We start from the raw sequence: 20847 nt of genomic DNA on the forward strand, positions 1-20847 counted from the left end.
GTCTTTAAAAAAAAAAAAAAAAAAATTGACTCGTTTCCCTTGTCATGCCATTTATCAGCAGGCGTTCATAAGTCAAGGACCCGCTGTAATTTAAAAGCCCGAATGCAGATTTTAAAATGTCATTGTGTGTACTGTAATTTTTTTTTTTTTTTTTTTTTTTTTAAACACACTTATCTGATTTATTATTACTTTTGATAACACTGACTGGCAACACACAAACCAATCTACAACTACATTGACATGCCTATTACTTCCTCTAATTCTAAATATGGATAAATGTAAGCAATGTACACAGTTACCTCATTTCCTGATGTAATTTACCCACAGGCAGACAGCTAAACATACAGCTCAGATAGAATAAATGTGAAATTACTTATAAAAAAACATTTAAATCAATTTAAAAATTCTGCTAAGCTAGTCCTGTGATTTAATCAGCCCGAGCACTAATCACAGACTGCATAACCAGATCTGCGCTCTCCCTACTCTTTCTATTGCAGCCTGGGCAAAGCATCTTTATCAGAACAATGCCTAGAGAATGTAGAGGAGCAGCACTATCATGAGCCATCATTCTGCTTCCCCCTCCTACAATGATGCACCCCCCATTAAAAATACAGGGAGTGCAGAATTATTAGGCAAGCTGTATTTTTGAGGAATATTTTTTTTTATTGAACAACCACCATGTTCTCAATGAACTCAAAAAACTCATCAATGTCAAAGCTGACTATTTTTGAAAGTAGTTTTTAGTTTGTTTTTAGTTTTAGCTATTTTAGGGGGATATCTGTGTGTGCAGGTGACTATTCCTGTGCATAATTATTAGGCAACTTAACAAAAAACAAATATATACCCATTTCAATTATTTATGTTTACCAGTGAAACCAATATAACATCTCAACATTCACAAATATACATTTCTGACATTCAAAAACATTTCTGACATTCAAAAACAAAACAAAAACAAATCAGTGACCAATATAGCCACCTTTCTTTGCAAGGACACTCAAAAGCCTGCCATCCATGGATTCTGTCAGTGTTTTGATCTGTTCACCATCAACATTGCGTGCAGCAGCAACCACAGCCTCCCAGACACTGTTCAGAGAGGTGTACTGTTTTCCCTCCTTGTAAATCTCACATTTTATGATGGACCACAGGTTCTCAATGGGGTTCAGATCAGGTGAACAAGGAGGCCATGTCATTAGTTTTTCTTCTTTTATACCCTTTCTTGCCAGCCACGCTGTGGAGTACTTGGACGCGTGTGATGGAGCATTGTCCTGCATGAAAATCATGTTTTTCTTGAAGGATGCAGACTTCTTCCTATACCAGTGCTTGAAGAAGGTGTCTTCCAGAAACTGGCAGTAGGACTGGGAGTTGAGCTTGACTCCATCCTTAACCTGAAAAGGTACCGCAAGCTCATCTTTGATGATACCAGCCCAAACCAGTACTCCACCTCCACCTTGCTGGCGTCTGAGTTGGACTGGAGCTCTCTGCCCTTTACCAATCGATCCACAGGCCCATCCATCTGGCCCATCAAGACTCACTCTCATTTCATCAGTCCATAAAACCTTAGAAAAATCAGTCTTGAGATATTTCTTGGCCCAGTCTTGACGTTTCAGCTTGTGTGTCTTGTTCAGTGGTGGTCGTCTTTCAGCCTTTCTTACCTTGGCCATGTCTCTGAGTATTGCACACCTTGTGCTTTTGGGCACTCCAGTGATGTTGCAGCTCTGAAATATGGCCAAACTGATGGCAAGTGGCATCTTGGCAGCTGCACGCTTGACTTTTCTCAGTTCATGGGAAGTTATTTTGCGCCTTGGTTTTTCCGCACACTTCTTGCGACCCTGTTGACTATTTTGAATAAAACACTTGATTGTTCGATGATCACACTTCAGAAGCTTTGCAATTTTAAGATTGCTGCATCCCTCTGCAAGATATCTCATTATTATTGACTTTTCTGAGCCTGTCAAGTCCTTCTTTTGACCCATTTTGCAAAAGGAAAGGAAGTTGCCTAATAATTATGCACACCTGATATAGGGTGTTGATGTCATTAGACCACACTCCTCATTACAGAGATGCACATCACCTAATATGCTTAATTGGTAGTAGGCTTTCGAGCCTATACAGCTTGGAGTAAGACAACATGCATAAAGAGGATGATGTGGTCAAAATACTCATTTGCCTAATAATTCTGCACTCCCTGTATATATCCGCCCAGTCCACCACCATCCAATGGGAGGGCAAAGTGTGAGGGCTGGTTCTAGCTAAAATAGCCCTAGCCCCCTGCTGAGCAATCCCCCCCCCCCTCCTTTCCAGACCCAAATGGAATACAGGATTAGGTGCCAAAGCAGCCCCTAATAGGACTCTGGCTGCTGCATTACCTCCTTTAGTTTGTGTCCTTCCTTCTCCGTCCCTGCCAGTGCCTCTTCTGCGTAACCTGATGGCCTGTTACGCGACTACATACTTGTTGCCTGGGTACAGAGAACATGCACCAGCTAGGATGGAGACGGAAGGACACAGGAGGGAGTGTTCTGGCCGGACAGGTGAGTTTGCTCCACTCAGAGCACTCTTTAGTTCGTACATTCAAAAATGGCGCAAACAAATTTGCAAGCAGCATGAAGACGAAAGACAGCACTAAATACTATTCCTACACTGAGTTGTAGCAACTCGGCAGGACAAGTAATATTGCCGGCGGCCAAATTAACTTTTTTTTTTTTTTTTCATTTTTTGCCAGTTTGAGCTCCACCTATTGCATGTACCCAAATTAGTCACAGAGCTCCACTATAGCCATAATTCGCATTACGGCATATGGGGGCACCCAAATTATCAATGTAGTGCTGTGCCTAAACTAGCTGTCCATTGTCTTCAGGGGGTCATGAGTAACTAAGTGGGCTGTCAGTCAGCTCTGATGCCCTCCTATGGAAGCACCAGCCTTGAATGCGGTCACATAAAGCCAATTCATATCATCACATGAGCGTCACCTTTCCTTATTGAACACATCATGATTAAATGGTGATTTTTTTCATCAGCTTCAGAAATAACACCTACTGTAGTCTAAAATGCCAGATTCTGTAAAAAAAAGGCAGAGATATGTACACCAGAAAAGCAAGTTTACAGTAAAGCGAATGAGGGCGGAGTGTGTTACTTTCCATGATGACTGGTTTGCTTAGTTCCATCATGCGAAAAAGGCAAAGGGGGGAGAAAAAAAAAAAAAAAAAAAGAGAAAAAAAAAAAAAAAAAAAAAAACCTTTGGCAGCAGTAGAAAGGCTGATGCTTTCACTATCGGACTGTATTTTCAGTGGAGTAGCTACAAACATCTGGGCCCCGATGTGGAATTTAGACCTGCCCCCCTCCCCCCATCGTTACCGATTCTTTACTATCAGCATTACCTGACCCCCTCGGATGCATTTTTTTCTATGTACATGGTTGAAATCACATCTAAAAAGGGACACCTCAAACTCTGGGTAGTAGTACCCTAAACTGTAAGTGTGAGTGGGTTTTACCATTCTTTTTGTACTAAAACTACTGAGTTCACTGTGGACCTGTCCTATTTTAAAAAGTATAAACGGGTGTAGCCAATTTAAATGCTTACAGGACGCTTGCAAACTCGTGTAAATAAGACCTAAGTATTTGCTATGATCTGCACTTTACACACACACACACACACACACACACACACACACACACACAGTTCTGCAGCCCTGTTCCCTGAACACAGCCTCCCCATCCGCTCTACTCCCACTCTTTCCACCAGGGCCGGGCCGAGGCATAGGCTGGAGAGGCTCCAGCCTCAGGGCGCAGTGTAGGAGGGGGCGCAGAATTCATTCAGCTGTCATTCCTAATTGTGTTTGAAGCAGAAAGAAATAAGAAAAGGGGATACATGGCAGTGACTGCAAGCCATATAACTAGATATTAAGGTGTTGGGGAGGTTGTGGGCCCTGTGGCGCCTCTTAGTCTAATAGCAATCAGTGTGTGACGGCTGGGGTGGGAGGGATGGAGGGGCGCACTTTGGTGTCTCAGCCTTGGGTGCTGGAGGACCTTGTCCCGGCTCTGCTTTCCACTCACTGACCCACTCTCCTCATAGAGCCCACTCTTTAGTCTCACCGTGCGCAGGTTGGACTGCCGATTGGCTGATGAGCTGACAATCAGGAGTGTAAGAACAGTACACTATTTGCCAGATGTACAGCAGCACTTCACTACTGTCCGCCTTGTGCGCCCAGTGAGCAGGCAGCAGACGCTGTGCCTCTCCTCCTCCTAACATGCTACTGTGATGTGCAGGTGACAAGGAGCTGGGGGCCCAGCTGGCTGCATAGTACGTCTACCTCAACTTGGGCAAGGTGGGCATCATGTGCTGGCTGGCCACTTTCCTGCATGGCTTCATTCCAGCCTGGCAACTTTTGCAAGACAGCTCACATGCTGGGAGCTGCAATTCCCCATGCCCCCTTAGGCCAAACTGGCAGTATACAGAGGGGTGGCGCACAAGAGACATTTCTCCGCTCTACCCACGGCTTTGCCTCAGGTTGCCGTGGCAACCCAGCAACCCCCAATTTGTGCATTCCTGGAGTATGGGTCCATGCACGGGCCCCCCAGGATTGTGGGTACAGTCGTAGCTGCGACCTTTGCGAACCTGGTTCCTACGTCGTCGTGTATTTCAAGCTGCAGACATTTGCATATACAATTTGATTAATCTGACATCAACAACAAATGAACTGTATTTTAATAAACACCTTTATTCTTAACGATAACTAAAACCACCAACCTCTTCTACCCCATTTTGTTTGCAGGATCATGGGGTCATTAAGCCAGCAACTCTGCTGTAAATTGTTGAAGCAGACTAATGTCCTTGGTTTGGTTACGGAGTTCCAACTACATACAGCTTAAGTCATAAGCACTATTTTCACACAATACAATAATCCACCACCAAGTCCCATCAGAAAATTATTTCATGTAGCTTTTTCATACCTCTCGGATAATTTGCTTGCTGTAGAAATCTGATAGGCTATGTGCTGCTCAAAGAAATATTCCTCAAGGTCCAAAAGCAACAATGAAAACCTGTACAAGGCAAAAAAATTAATTAATGCATTTATGGAATACAATGACCATCAAGTGTTTTGTTTCTATCATTTTTACAATTTTGTATGTTCACATTTGTGATTGTGCTTCGATTTAAGAGAAATGGTTTTAGGATAGGATTCTGGTAATTTGTATTGATCCATAGTGCTAGTAAACGCTATTACTGGCGATGTATTAATTACATTTTCCACATTTTAACCATAGGGAAGTTTGAGGGGGGGGTGCCCAGAATCCCCCCTCAGACCAGGGCAGTCTGGGGAGAAGTACACGTTGAGACACCAGAATATCTGCAGGTATCCTGCAGCTCACAGCACTGCCCCCCTTCTTTCCCTGCTACAGTTGACTTTGGATGTGTGCTAGTAAAGAAAGAAGTTGGGAACTCACAGAATGCTTCACTTTCCCCTTCATTACAGAAATCAGCTGTCATTATCTGCATCCAAATTGCTCCTCATCGATCCAGTTGTTAATGGGGAGCAGAATGGACATGTTGGAAATAACTGTCCCTTCCCGTCTGTCGGACAGGAAATTGCATTATGTGTACCCAGCATGATGTCCTACCATATTATCATACAGTGTGTGGCCTCATCTACACAAAGCGATGTTACTTATCGAGCCGCTGATGTGGCTCGATTGATAAGATCCGACAATTCCCTGCTCGTTCCCCACGAGGGGACAATGGCAGGGAATCAAGCGGAAGATAAGCGGCGCCGGGCGGGGACGAGGGCGGATCGAATCCGACGCAAGCGGGGATGCGGAAGAGGCGATCCGGCGGCTAATCGAGCCGCCGGATCGCTGCGTGTAGATGAAGCTTAAAGCTACAACCCCAATGATGATGCATTTGAGCACCTACCACATGGAAAGGCCATGTACTGTTTAGGTATGTATGGTCAAGGAGATGCAAAGAATTCCAAGTTGATGACGGATTGTGTACATTATGTATGCAAATGTATACAGCTTTAAAATGATCCAAACAAATCCAGCGAAGGTGAGATCTAATTGGTTCATTTTCAGGAATCGTACAAAGTTTGCAAAATCTTACATCAAATTATTTGCATGTCACTAACCAGCCCTAGTCTTACGCCATCTATCTGCTAAAGTAGTGGACATCCACATGCACGCCAAGCACTATGGAGCACTATAGAGGTTTGTAAAGAAATTCTTCTGACTGTGACTGGCTACATTTACTTTCAACATATTATTCAGATATCTGTATTTCTCTAGTGCACAGAGGAATGTAAATCACTGGACTTGATTAACAAGCTGTTTTCTTGGAGAACCACAAAGAATACTTCTATTTTTTAAAAACCGAGTAGGTAATTGCAGGTAATCGCTTCCATGTGTCTGACTATAAAGACTATCACGTCAGAGCAGTGGGCAGAGCATTACTTTTTGCCTTTATGTAGTCAGGATGTGGTGTAGCAATAAGGGATGCAGAGGTAGCAACCGCACCAGGGCCCTTGGACCAGAGGGGTCCACTAAAGGCGCTCCTTCAATCACTTTAATAGCTCTTTATTGGTGCTAAGCTGGTAATGATCACCTCTATGTGTGCTCTAATTAGTTGTAACCTTTAATAGACTGTTCTCCTCCCCAGCCTACACCTCTCCTACACTGCAGCTGTCCTTGGCATGTTTTGCTGCTCCATATCAGTTCTTGTATGTATAGAACACTTGATGGGGCTCGATGTAAAACTCAGGCCTAGTGCACACCGAGCGGTTTTTGGAGCGATCCGACGGCCGCATCCGCCTGGAAAAATGCTTGGCTAATGTATTGCAATGGGATGGTGCACACCGGCGGTTTGAGGTTTTTGCCAAGCCGCAAACGCGCCTCCTGCTGCGCGTTTGCGGTTTGCTAAAAAACCTCAAACCGCCGGTGTGCACCACACATTGAAATACAATAGTCAAGCGTTTTCACTGGCTGATGCGGCTGGTGGATCGCATACAAATCCCGCTTGGTTTGCACCCGGCCATATATCTGCTCTCTGCTCCCAAAACCGCTAGCGTTTTGACGATCTGCTAGCGGTTTTGGTGTGCACTGGGTCTCGCACAGTGTTGAGAGCTCCTAAGCTATGCCACTGGAGACAGGAATGCACCCAAAACCACTGGTTTTATTTCACGCATCCTAGAGGCCGTTGTGGAGATCCGACATGTCAGATCTGCAAGCAACATCAATGGGCAAGTGTATTGTGCTGCTCACACTTCACTCATTCTCCAGAAGGCACTGTACATGACACTCAGTAATACCCATGCAGCATCTCTGTATAGTGCTTGATCCCACAGTGTCACCTTTCAGCAACCCGTCCTGCAATTCACACTAATTCTCGCAGCTAGCTGCATTCTTCATCGACGGCGAGCCAAGTGATCCACCACTAAGACTCTAAGGGCCTGAGCCCACTAGCGCTGTTGTGTCTGCTTCTGTCCGCTTATCAGCATCTCTAACATTGAGGTGTAACTAAAAAGCGGACACAACTGCGTCAGTGGGCTCAGGCCCTTAGCGGTGGATCACTCAGCTCATGCGCCAATGAAGAAGCTCACGCGCCAACGAAGAACGGGTGCTTTCAGCAACCTGAGCACCAGATTTTTTTTTCCCAAATGACCCTCCCCATAAGGGAGGCTCGTAATGGTGTGTGTCATGGGGGCAGGAGTAGGTGGTCATCCTCACTTCTTACCTATGGGTGTTGCTCCTCCTTGCGCCGTATTCTCCACCTGACCAGCAGCATCTGGTAGATTTTGTAGTTCACGGCTGTGTCTCGCACCACAATGCATGCCGGGAGATGTAGTCTGTGGATGCCAATACAGCTCTGCAAAAAACTACAAAAATTCTGTAGATGCTGCCACTCAAGTGGAGAGAATGGTGCATCCATGTGCTGAGGGCCAGAGGAGCAGCACTCCATTGGGCAAGTAGCGAGATTCACCCCATGTTAGAGAAAAAAAACTAAAAAATAAAAAAAACCCACAATTATACTTAAATGTGGGTTTTGTTACCATGCCAATTATATGTAAAAATACTCTACCATGGTGGCTGTTTTGGCAGTTAGAAAACGCTGCTTCAATTTAACAGCAAATTCATCTCTGTATTTATTTTCAAACACCAATCAATGATGCATACAACATTCCACAAAAACAAACGACCAGAAAGGCAGGCAAATCAATAGCTAGGGATCAGATCAGGTTACTTGTTAAAACTGGCTCACAGAAAGTCAACATTGAATTGCTGAATGGACATATGAGCAATATTACTGAGACTAAATATGGAAGGTTACCAGTAATTTTTTTTCTTTTTTTTTTACTACTCCCTCCTAAAAGATGCCAGATGCGTGGGTATAATGATCATCACTTACTCCCTCCTAAAAGATGCAAGATGCACACTTAGACCATAATTTACTACCTCTTACTTAAACGATACTGATGCATGCATTTTTGTAAACAAAACAGATCTGATACTGTTTTATTTCTCTTCTTGAAAAGGCAGATATTAAAAAAATGTAACCCAATAAATATGCCCACTAAGGGCTGCGGCCCACCGAGCGGCTTTTTGAGCGTTTCTGCAGCCACTTGCGGCTGCGGATACGCTAGGGTAATGCATTTCAATGGGGGTGTGCACACCACAGCGGGAGGCGTTTTGCAGAAACAAATCCTCCCGGGGTGAGGCATTTTTTGGATTGCGGAGGAGTTTCTGCCTCAATGTTAAAAGGAAGGTTCAGGGACTACTGAGCCTGCTCAGTACAGCCTGGAGGACGTCCGATGACGTCAGCGCGCCGGCATGAAATGCACAATGGAGCGCAGAAGAAGCCCGACCTGGCCGCCGGCCACTGGAGACCACCAGGAGCCTGCGGAGCGGCGCCGAGGGCACCTCCTGCCTGCCACGGGCTGGAGGAAGCCCCAGGTAAGTGGATATGGATTTTTTTTTTTTGTTAGTCCCTGAACCTTCCCTTTAAGTATAGGAAAACCGCAAACCGCTCTGAAAACGGCAGATCAGAGCGGTTTGCCAGGCAGTTTTGTTTATAAGCACATAAAAGCATTTGATTCTTGGCTTCTGATCTAATCTGCCCTTACGTTTTCCCAGTAATTGAGCATCTCTTTATGAGTCCATCTGCTCTTTTCCTAATGAACAGATCACACTGCATCATTGGCACTAGACTTTCTTCCCTCTGCTTACATAATGTAGGACTCCTGCCAACTGGGCAATATACAGTAATCATTCCAAGTGCACAGTTACTGAAACAACAACAAAAAACACCAAGTACATTGGCTCTGGTGGTCATTGTGATTTGTGCACAATCCTTCAGAACTTAAAAGTGAATCTGAACTGAGTAAAATTATTTAAAACAAACACATGATGTACCTACAAATTTTTTTTAAAAACCTACCTCGCCATCAGTTCCTCTCAGAAGCTCACCATTTTCTTCTAAACAATGGATTCCTTACAGTTCTGACAAGATTTTGTCAGAACTAAAATATATCAGTTGATGTCAGTTATAACTAAAATGACAACTGATGTGCAAGGTAATGTCCATGTTTCCTATGGTTTAAGTGGGTATTATTACAGTTTAAATGTGCTGACCCAGAAGCTGTTATGGGGTCATTGCCATTTTTAAAATGGAGGATGGAGAATTACATCAATCACAGAGGACATGCAGGACGCAGGAGAGGAGAAAGATTGAGTAGATTGCGGGAGGAAAATATGACGCATGTATATTTATTTTGACTTTTACATTTTCAGTTCAGGTTTGCTTTGAAGTGGAGCTATACTGAGAAATTATGGAAGCTGCCATTGCTGACTCTCAACATAAAAAAATAAAATATAATATTATTATTATTATTATTATTATATTTACACACACACACACACAGCTGCTATAGATTGCCTCTGGCGCGAATCCAGGCGGACCCCATACATTGCCTTTTGCCTGAACACAGCCCAGCAATTGTTCTCCGTCACGCTCAGACCCCCCGTGTCCCAATTCCTGCCAGGTAACAGCTGTTGGAAGTGTGTACGAGGCTTAAAGGGAAGGTCCGAGCAACCTAAACATAAATAAATCCACTTACCTGGGGCTTCCCCTGCATCCGTCCTGTGCCCTCGCCGCAGCTCCAGTGGCTCACGGTCCACTCCGATGGAGATGCCAACCTTGCTATGTCAGCTTTCAGGACGGCTTCTTCATGCGGCTCACTGGTCGCGCTGACGTCATCTGGACTACAGGGAGTGCAGAATTATTAGGCAAATTAGTATTTTGCCCACATCATCCTCTTTATGCATGTTGTCTTACTCCAAGCTGTATAGGCTTGAAAGCCTACCAATTAAGCATATTAGGTGATGTACATCTCTGTAATGAGAAGGGGTGTGGTCTAATGACATCAACACCTTATATCAGGTGTGCATAATTATTTTGCCAAAGGAAAGGAAGTTGCCTAATAAGTCAAAAGAAGGACTTGACAGGCTCAGAAAAGTCAAAAATAGTGAGATATCTTGCAGAGGGATGCAGCACTCTTAAAATTGCAAAGCTTCGGAAGCGTGATCATCGAACAATCAAGCGTTTCATTCAAAATAGTCAACAGGGTCGCAAGAAGCGTGTGGAAAAACCAAGGTGCAAAATAACTGCCCATGAACTGAGAAAAGTCAAGCGTGCAGCTGCCAAGATGCCACTTGCCACCAGTTTGGCCATATTTCAGAGCTGCTACATCACTGGAGTGTCCAAAAGCACAAGGTGTGCAATATTCAGAGACATGGCCAAGGTAAGAAAGGCTGAAAGACGACCACCACTGAAAAAGACACACAAGCTGAAACGTCTAGACTGGGCCAAGAAATATCTCAAGATTTTTCTAAGGTTTTATGGACTGATGAAATGAGAGTGAGTCTTGATGGGCCAGATGGATGGGCCTGTGGCTGGATTGGTAAAGGGCAGAGAGCTCCAGTCCGACTCAGACGCCAGCAAGGTGGAGGTGGAGTACTGGTTTGGGCTGGTATCATCAAAGATGAGCTTATGGGGCCTTTTCGGGTTGAGGATGGAGTCAAGCTCAACTCCCAGTCCTACTGCCAGTTTCTGGAAGACACCTTCTTCAAGCAGTGGTACAGGAAGAAGTCTGCATCCTTCAAGAAAAACATGATTTTCATGCAGGACAATGCTCCATCACACGCGTCCAAGTACTCCACAGCGTGGCTGGCAAGAAAGGGTATAAAAGAAGAAAAACTAATGACATGGCCTCCTTGTTCACCTGATCTGAACCCCATTGAGAACCTGTGGTCCATCATAAAATGTGAGATTTACAAGGAGGGAAACCAGTACACCTCTCTGAACAGTGTCTGGGAGGCTGTGGTTGCTGCTGCACGCAATGTTGATGGTGAACAGATCAAAACACTGACAGAATCCATGGATGGCAGGCTTTTGAGTGCAAAGAAAGGTGGCTATATTGGTCACTGATTTGTTTGTTTTGTTTTGTTTTTGAATGTCAGAAATGTATATTTGTGAATGTTAAGATGTTATTTTGGTTTCACTGGTAAAAATAAATAATTTAAATGGGTATATATTTGTTTTTGTTAAGTTGCCTAATAATTATGCACAGTAATAGTCACCTGCACACACAGATATCCCTCTAAAATAGCTAAAACTAAAAACAAACTAAAAACTACTTTCAAAAATATTCAGCTTTGATATTAATGAGTTTTTTGGGTTCATTGAAAACATGGTTGTTCAATAATAAAATTATTCCTCAAAAATACAACTTGCCTAATAATTCTGCACTCCCTGTATACTGCGCAGGTGCAAAACTACTGCGCCTGCGCAGTACAGTCCGGATGATGTTGGTGTGGCTCTAAGAGCCGCTTGTGCATGCGCAGTGGGGATCTTGCACCGGAGGGGACACCTGGGCCACCATCGGTGAGCGAAGCTGTGGTGAGGGCACAGGATGGCTGTCAGGGGCTGGAGGAAGCCCCAGGTAAGTGGATTTTTTATTTTCCTTGTGCTCAGATGTGTCCTTAAAGCGGAATATAACCCAGCATTTAATCTTTGCTCTAAAACATTATTTACAGCACATTATATGCAACCAGCATTTTTTTTTTACTAGACCAGCATTCGAAGGGTGACACAGCTTGAAAATTCAGTGCAGTGAAATGTGGACGCATCTGAAGTTGTAGATTTTGTTATCTTGTGTTTACTTAAATGTATCAAGTGAGGAATGTGACACATTCTCTGACTGTGGAGAAACAGCTCAACACAGACAGAGTCAAAGCATGTCTGCCTTCAATACATAATGAATGAAACCAGTTAATAAAATGCAACTTTTGTGAACCTATAATTTCTAAATGAATAATACTTATGCACAAATGCAAATATGATAACCGTATGGCATATAAAAAGTAGGAAAACATGTTTTTATTGAATATTATTTCAGGGTTTTAAACTACTTTAAGAGTGCATACATACATTCAATCACCACAATGCAACTACAGCGGTGTAAATAGAGAAAGATCACAGCACACCTGTGATAAAGAGATGCAGGATAACAGAGGCGCCAATAGGATAAAATGATATAAAAAGTTTAAAACATGGACGTGGTCGAGGTGGACTCTTGACCATTCCAAAGTTTACAACCGTAGACCCGTATTAAAACGTAGAACACAAAAATTTTAAATTCAGACAGAGGAGCTTAGTGCAGATCTGGAACAGTTGCTGTATACTAGGGTTGCACGGTTTTTCGGTTTAAAACCAAAAGCGCGGTTCGTGGCAAGACGATCTGCTGATCGTCAGTATCCTCGGTTTTTCGATCCGATGTCTGTACCTTGTGTCCGGCCCCGCTGTGCGCGGATTGGCCAGAAGCAGTGAATATGTATTAGTGTTAATGAGCGGGGGGCGGATCCACTCGAGGACACAACCATACCCGCTCATTAACACTAATACATATTCACTGCTTCTGGCCAATCCGCGCACAGCAAGGCCAGACACAAGGTACTACAGACTGCGGGGCCGGGCAGTGCGGGCACTATGAAAGCTGCTGCAGATAGTAGTGACGATCACCAGATCCTCTTAACACGAACCGCTGCCCTAAAGTGCAAAAGCTTGTTTTGGGGGGAGGGGAGGGAATTTCGAAATTGCAATTTCTGAGAGAAAAATCACAATTTCGATTTTTTACTAAAATCGTGCAGCCCTACTGTATACTCCCGTCTTAACTGCTTGAGGAAGCGGGGTCACACCCGTGAAATGTGTTGCAATATTGTGGAGTGCATGAATTAAAATTTGTGTGTTATAAGTTTAATCCGTGTCTATGGTTGTGTCCTTTGGAGTGGTCAAGAATACACCTTGACCACGTCCACGTTTTAAACTTTATATCATTTTATCCTATTGACGCCTCTGTTATCCTGCATCATATACCAGTCCACCCTTGGTGGCAGGACGGAAAGTTCTACTTTACTTCCTATCTACAAAGAGAGACTTCTTAAAGGATACCTGAAGTGACGTGTGACATGATGAGATAGACATAGGTATGTACAGTGCCAAGCACACTAATAACTATGGTGTTCCTTTTTTTCTTTCTCTGCCTGAAAGAGTTAAATATCAGGTATGTAAGTGGCTGACTCATTCCTGACTCAGAAAGGAAATGTCTACAGCGCGACCCTCATTGAAAAGAAATTCCAACTATAAAACACTTTCCTAGCAGAAAATGGCTTCTGAGAGCAGGAAAGAGATAAAAAAAAAAAAAGGGCCAATACTGTGGAATATCTTAAAAAGTCATTTTTAGGAGAAGGAAGATAGATACAATCATTTATTTCATTAGTTTATTTTCGCTTCGAGTGTCCTTTAATCCTGAGTGGAGACAGGTTTATTCTCCCTACCTGCTGTTACAGTGGTTGCCTATGAGGTAACCCTGGTTTGTGAGTATATTGTACTTTTACATTCTTCCTCCCCTCATCCAGTACTTACTACACTATATTGGGCTCTCGGTGTCCCTACCTTTTTCTCTGTGATAAAGAGAGGACAGGAACTTTTGCTGAACAACTGATAGAACATATCCGTACTACTGGAGTGAATTTGTAAGGTAAACCTAAAAATGTACCCATCATCTAAGAAGCACTTGAAAACCAGCATACTAGCAATTTAGGCCTGGAATACACCAGAGGGGTTTTTCTGAGCGTTTTGAGTTTTTAAATCTGCTGCTAATGTTATCCTATGTGTCTGTGCACACTGGAGCAATGAGGTTTTGTAAAAAAAAAAAAACCCCATAGCATTACATTGGGAAGAGCTTTTGAAACCTCTAAAAGCTCTTCCCAATGTAATACTATGGGTTTTTTTTACAAAACCTCATTGCTCCAGTGTGCACAGACACATAGGATAACATTAGCAGCAGATTTAAAAACTCAAAACGCTCAGAAAAACTCCTCTGGTGTGCACCAGGCCTTAATGACAATCTTACCAAAAAGACCTTTCCATTAAGACTGGAGGATGAAGCTATGATAGCCTGCTCAGCCAGCAGAAACAGTAAGGGCCCGTTTCCACTATCGCGAATCCGCATGCGTTGCCCGCATGCGGATTCGCACAGTCAGTACAAGTGGATGGGACTGTTTCCACTTGTGCATTTCCCCGCACGTTTTTCTGTGCAGAAAAAATCTGCAGGGTAGGGCCCTCAGAATTCGCCTGCGTGTGGAATGCAGGCGAATCGCACGCAATGTATTTAATGGGGAAATCGCATGCGTTTTCCCCATGCGTTTTTGCCGCGATTTCGCATAGGTATGAATGTTAATTTACACAGGCAGTGACATGGTTAAATTCGCATACAGCCTTACCTATGCGAAATCGCGGCAAAAAACGCATGCGGAATCGCACCCGCATGCGATTTGCCTGCGGTGATTCGCCGGCAATTCCGCAACGCTATAGTGGAAACGGGCCCTAAGGGCTGGAACCCACTAGGAATCGCTACAGCATTTCTTAATTGCCCAAACACTGTGTGCAGCAACTTCTAGGCAGTTTGCAATTCCCTCTGGTTAGAAGCACTTTACAGCAAACCGTACACTGCTTCTGATTTCCTTATTCTTTTTTTTAAATTTACTTCTTTACACTTACTAGGTGTCCTGATGTCCGGCTTCCATCCATAGACCCACTCCCTAATGGAAGAGGTCATAGGTTCTTCTCTAGGACCAATCAGCATGGCGGTTGCTGGGCTCAAATGTGACGTGAGACTTGATTTTTGCCACCAGTGTGTGTCAACCACGACAACCCCACTGTTACCAAATGCTGCCATTCAGCTGCATGTAAATGCCTCTAAATGGCGCTTGTGGCCAACAGCCAGTGACGCAACTGCTTGACAAACAAGCTGTTCATGGAAAAGAGGCGTATGGAGAAAAGCAGCACTGAATCAGGGCTTCCTCTCAAAATTCAATCCATAAAGTAGTTAAATTTACATACGTCAGTCCTGAAGTCCAAAGTCCACTGGGGTGCAGACAGGTGGGTGCCAGGCGGTGATCAGGACAGCTGTCTTGGTTCTAAGACTGACCTATGTATATTTATCTTCTATATGGATTAAATGTTTGAGATTAATACGCATTGTTCTCTCCATCCATCAGCTCTCTGCAGCAAGAGAAACTGTCAGTAGCCATAACGTGTACAGCCTCAGCCTGGACTGTCGCTGGAGTGTACAAGGATTTTAATGAGGATTGTAGTACAGCTAAGAAATAAAACATTAGAAGACGAGTCTGATATTGCTTCCAGTACAGGAAGAGTTAAGAAACTCCATTTGTTATCTATGCAAAAAAGCCATTGAGCTACACTTGCAGAGAGTTCTGTCTTCTTAAGCTTGTTATCTCAACTGTCAGTCACAGTATTTTTCTTTTTCTCTCCAGAGGACAGGTCAATAGTTCACTGGGCTGCTCTGTAAAATCATTTAGCATGCTGAGTAGTGCGTTAACTGTAAATTAGAGAATGATGCAATGTTATAAAAACAAAACAAAAAAATTATAATATTTTCTTTGCTTCTAATGTTCTAGTAATTTTCAGTACTACACAACCAATTCATTATATCATGTTGCTTCAGTGCCTCTTTGAAGAGAACCCGAGGTGGGTTTGAAGAATATTATCTGCATGCAGAGGCTGGATCTGCCTATACAGCCCAGCCTCTGTTGCTATCCCAAACCCCCCTAAGGTCCCCCTGCACTCTGCAATCCCTCATAAATCACAGCCACTCTGCTGACAAACAGCTTGTCAGAGCTGGCTGTGTTTATCTCTATAGTGTCAGTCTGCTGCTCTCCCCGCCTCCTGCAGAACTCCAGTCCCCGCCTGCATCCCTTCCCTCATTGCTGATTGGAGGGAAGTGACGGGGGCAGGGACTGGAGCTATGCAGCAGGCAGGGGAGCAGCTGAGACTGACACTACAAATGTAAACACAGCCTCACAGCATGGCTGTGATTTATGAGGGATTGCAGAGTGCAGGGGGACCTTAGTGGGGTTTGGGATAGCAACAGAGGCTGGGCTGTATAGGCAGATCCAGCCTCTGTATGCAGATAACATTCTTTAAACACACCTCGGGTTCTCTTTAACAAGCAAAAGAAGGAAGAGGATGTTCAAGAATAGAGAGGGTGGGGGCAAAAAAAACCCACAAAAAACAAACAAACAACCATCTGTCTAGCTAAGGGCTCTTTTACACTTAAAGGGGAACCCGAGGTGAGAGGGATATGGAGGCTGCCATAATTATTTCATTGTGAACAATGCCAGCTGCCTGGCAGTCCTATTGGTCTTCTGGCATAAGTAGTGTCTGAACCAAAACCTTGGAACAAGCATAGGATTAATCTAATCCAGTAAAACCTGATTCAGTCAGACTGCCTGATCTGCTGCATGCTTGTTTAGGGTATATGGCTAAAGACTATCAGGAGGACTGCCAGACAACTGGTACTATTTAAAAAGGAAATAACTATGGCAGCCTGCGTATACTTTTCCTCAGGTTCCTTTTAACCTCCCTGGCAGTATCCCAGAGTCAGGCTTGGGGGGGGGGGCTCTATGCAGAGTGCAGCATGCATTTTAACTAACCTTCCTGGGATCCAGATGCCGGTAGCCATTCTCCCTCGTCTATACAAAGTGCTTTGCGATTTCCCTATACCTTCCAATGAACTAAATCGCTCAAAAATGGTACGTGGCGCGTTTGCGATTTTACTAAAATTGAAATGCTCACATGTGAACACTCTCATAGGAAATTATTGCACAATTGCTTTTAGGACGATTTCAAAAATCGCCAGCTCTTAAAAAAAATAAAAACTCTGCAAACGCTCATTGTGTGAACAAGTCCTTACAGCCAGTTGGGTAACTTGCAACTTTAAAATATTCTATTCGACATTCCAGGGCTGTGGCGTAGGTACAAAAATCATCCAACTCCTCAGTTTATTGAAACCACAGACTCCAGGTACCCAAAATTGCCCCGACTGACTCCACAGCCCTGCGATATTCTACTATTGGGGATAGTTCAATATTGGTAATGGGCACCCCTGTGACAATCCCAGTGCCCCTGCAATTCAGGGCTGTGTAGTCAAAGTTGGAGTCGAGGAGTCGGAGCAATTTTGGGTACCTCGAATAGTTTCATAAACTGCGGAGTCGGAAGTCGGATGATTTCTGTACGAAATCCATAGCCCTGGTAAGTATTAGACTAAGGAGTTGGAGCTATTTTGGGTAGCTGGAGTCGGAGTTGGTGGTTTCATAAACTGAGGAGTCGGATGATTTTTGTACCAACTCCACAGCCCTGCTGAAATTCCTAAACACTTCAAAAGGCTGTGCGATCCTATCTTGATTCGGAACACGCCTAGTGGAAAAGAGCTTAAAGTGAACCTTAAAGTGAATGTTTACCGGTTTAAAAAAGAAAAAAAGTCAGATACTCACCTAAGGAGAGGGAAGGCTCGGTCCTAATGAGCCTTCCCTCTCTTCTCCCAGTGCCCGGTCCCGCGCAGGATCCCCCGTGGCAGTATTCGACCAGTTTGGTCAAATACTGCCACTTCCGCATGCCGAAGGGAGCTTTCGGAAGCCTTCGGGAGCACCCGGGCTCCCGAGGACGCGGTCGCTCCATACTACGCATGCGCGAGCGCCCTCTATGACGTGCTCGCGCGTACGTAGTATGGAGCGGCCCGTCTTCGGGAGCACTCGGGGTTCCGAAGTCCCTGCGGCGGCGGACGCGAACAGTGGAGCCAGCGCAGCACCGAGGGCACCGGGAGAGGAGAGGGAAGGCTCATTAGGACCGAGCCTTCCCTCTCCTTAGGTGACCCAGAACTCATTGGAGTGTGTAAGGGACTACAATGGTCCTAAAAGCCCCCTTACTAAGATGTTAAGAAAAACAAAAATTTGCTTTCCTAAAACAGAAAGAATTTGCGATAATTCAGGTTGGAGTGAGCTCGAGATGTCTCCCAGAGCACCACTGCTGAATATATGCAAATTAACCATTGTACCCTTAGAAGCTAAACACACCTCCAGAACCGCTTGCTGGTTAGTCTGTACCTCTCGGTTTACAAGCCCTACTCCATAGAGCCAAATTAATCCATGCCATGCACTGATGAGGATCAAACAATCTGAAACAGTCTGTATGCATGTTGGATTATTATGGCTCTGTACAAATTAACAAACTGACACATCATTGCATTCCAGCGGTTCTGGAGGTGTGTTTAGCTTCTAAGGGTACAATGGTTAATTTGCATATATTCAGCAGGGGTGCTCTGGGGGACATCTCGAGCTCACTCCAACCTGAATTATCGCAAATTCTTTCTGTTTTAGGAAAGCAAATTTTTGTTCTCCTTAGGTGAGTATCTGACTTTTTCTTTTTTTATTAGCGGTACCCATTGGCTTTAAGTGTCAAAAATAAATTGAGTTTTACTCACCTGGGGCTTACCTCAGCCCCCTGCAGCTGATCGGTGCCCACGACGAGTCGCTCTGATGCTCCGGGTCTCGCTAAGCCCCAGGTGAGTAAAACGCAATTTATTTTTGACACTTAAGGTTCACTTTAAAGGAAAGGTTCAGGGAGGGTGGGTAAAAAATAAAAATCAAATTCCACTTACCCGGGGCTTCCTCCAGCCCGTGGCAGGCAGGAGGTGCCCTCGCCGCCGCTCCGCAGGCTCCCGGTGGTCTCCGGTGGCCGACCCGACCTGGCCAGGTCGGCTGCCAGGTGGGGCTCTTCTGCGCTCCAAGGCCCGGAACTTCTGCGTCCCACTGACGTCATCGGACGTCCTCCGGGCTCTACTGCGCATGCGCAGTACTTCTGCGCCTGCGCAGTAGAGCCCGGAGGACGTCCGATGACGTCAGCGCGCCGGCGTGGGACGCAGAAGTTCCGGGCCTTGGAGCGCAGAAGAGCCCGACCTGGCAGCCGGCCTGGCCAGGTCGGGTCGGCCACCGGGAGCCTGCGGAGCGGCGGCGAGGGCACCTCCTGCCTGCCACGGGCTGGAGGAAGCCCCGGGTAAGTGGAATTTGATTTTTATTTTTTACCCACCCTCCCTGAACCTTCCCTTTAAGGGCTCATTTACATCTAGGGCGCGTTGCGGTTTTTTTGAGCACCGGCGATTTTAATAAAACGCCCTAAAATAGCTTGTGCAATAAATATTTATGGGATAGTTCATACCAGCGCGTTTTATTTATTATTAAGCACCAACATATTACGCAGCGTTTTGTCTGCTTTCCGCTCAGCAAAGCACTGCCTATACCATTTTAGGGCAATTTTGCTACAATGAAAAGTATAGGAAAAACGCAAAACACTTACAAAATCGATTTATGCGGCGGATGCGTTTGTGCTTTTAAAGGGATGGTCCAAGCAATTAAAAAAAAAAACAAATACACTTACCTGGGGCTTCCTCCAGCCCCTGGCTGCCGTCCTGTGCCCTTGCCGCAGCTCAAGTGGCTCCCGGTGTCCTCCGCTGCAGAAGCCGACCTCGCCAGGTCGGCTTCTTGTGTGCTCCACGCACGGGTCACGTGGTCCGGCCGACGTCATCAGGTCTGTACTGCGCAGGCGCATAACACTTCGGAGACAGGAGTGTGGCCAAGCTGTGCATGTGCAGAAGGCAAAGCGTGGCAGCAAATGACTGGATTACAGGGAGTCGTAGCACCAGAACAGAGGTGCTGAAGAGGATGGCGGAGGAAGCCTCTGTGCTCACAGGGCTGGAGGAAGCTCTGTGTAAGTATAAATAAGGGCCAGTGTACCATCTCTGGTACACTTTAAATTAAAGTGACCGTGTCAAATTAAAAAATAAAGTGTTTTTGTTTTATTTCTTTTAGTGAAGTGTTAGCACCTACCCAAATAATTAACCTACCTTGTGTCACCTATACATGGTCTTAAAGGAATCATCAGGCTGCAACTGCTTTCCCCCGATCTACTTACCATTGGCTTCCCCCAGCTCCTGCCCGGCAACATGTCCCACGATGCAGCTCCGCTCGCAGCCCGCAGCCCGTTATCCCCGCCGGTACTGAGGAAGACCTCAAGGTCAGCCCCGTACTGCGACTGCGGCGCTGTCAATCACGGCCATGTTGTCTGTGCAGTACAGCGCAGACAATGTTGCCGTGAATGACAGAGCTGCTCGCACAGGCGCGGTACAGGGCCGACCTTGAGGTCAGCCTAAATACTGGCAGGGATACCGGGCTGCAGGCTGCGAGCTTTAAAATTCGATGACACCTGTAACGGTCACCGCTCACATCAGTCAGATGCGATCACTTGGGTGACAGCTCGGAGGACCCAATGCTGTATAGATGCATCGGTAGGTTATTGCCTAGCAATGTATCTGTACAGCACTGGGGGTCCCCAAACTGTGCATTCTATCGATTGCATGTATTTGCTACAGATGCACAGGCTGG

The 20847-nt window shown here is 45.1% G+C and overlaps 1 protein-coding gene across 1 annotated transcript in view; it reads right to left on the bottom strand.

The window, feature by feature from the left end:
- The window catches only part of NSMAF (neutral sphingomyelinase activation associated factor), a 112997-nt gene that overhangs the window by 91422 nt on the left and 728 nt on the right, over window positions 1-20847 (bottom strand). The window contains exon 2 of the mRNA XM_068237426.1: window positions 4951-5040. Within this exon, the coding sequence (XP_068093527.1) occupies window positions 4951-5040 (90 nt within the window). The remainder of the gene's footprint in view (window positions 1-4950; window positions 5041-20847) is intronic.

The sequence above is a fragment of the Hyperolius riggenbachi genome, chromosome 5, assembly GCF_040937935.1.
Source record: "Hyperolius riggenbachi isolate aHypRig1 chromosome 5, aHypRig1.pri, whole genome shotgun sequence".
Taxonomy (NCBI): Eukaryota; Metazoa; Chordata; class Amphibia; order Anura; family Hyperoliidae; genus Hyperolius; species Hyperolius riggenbachi.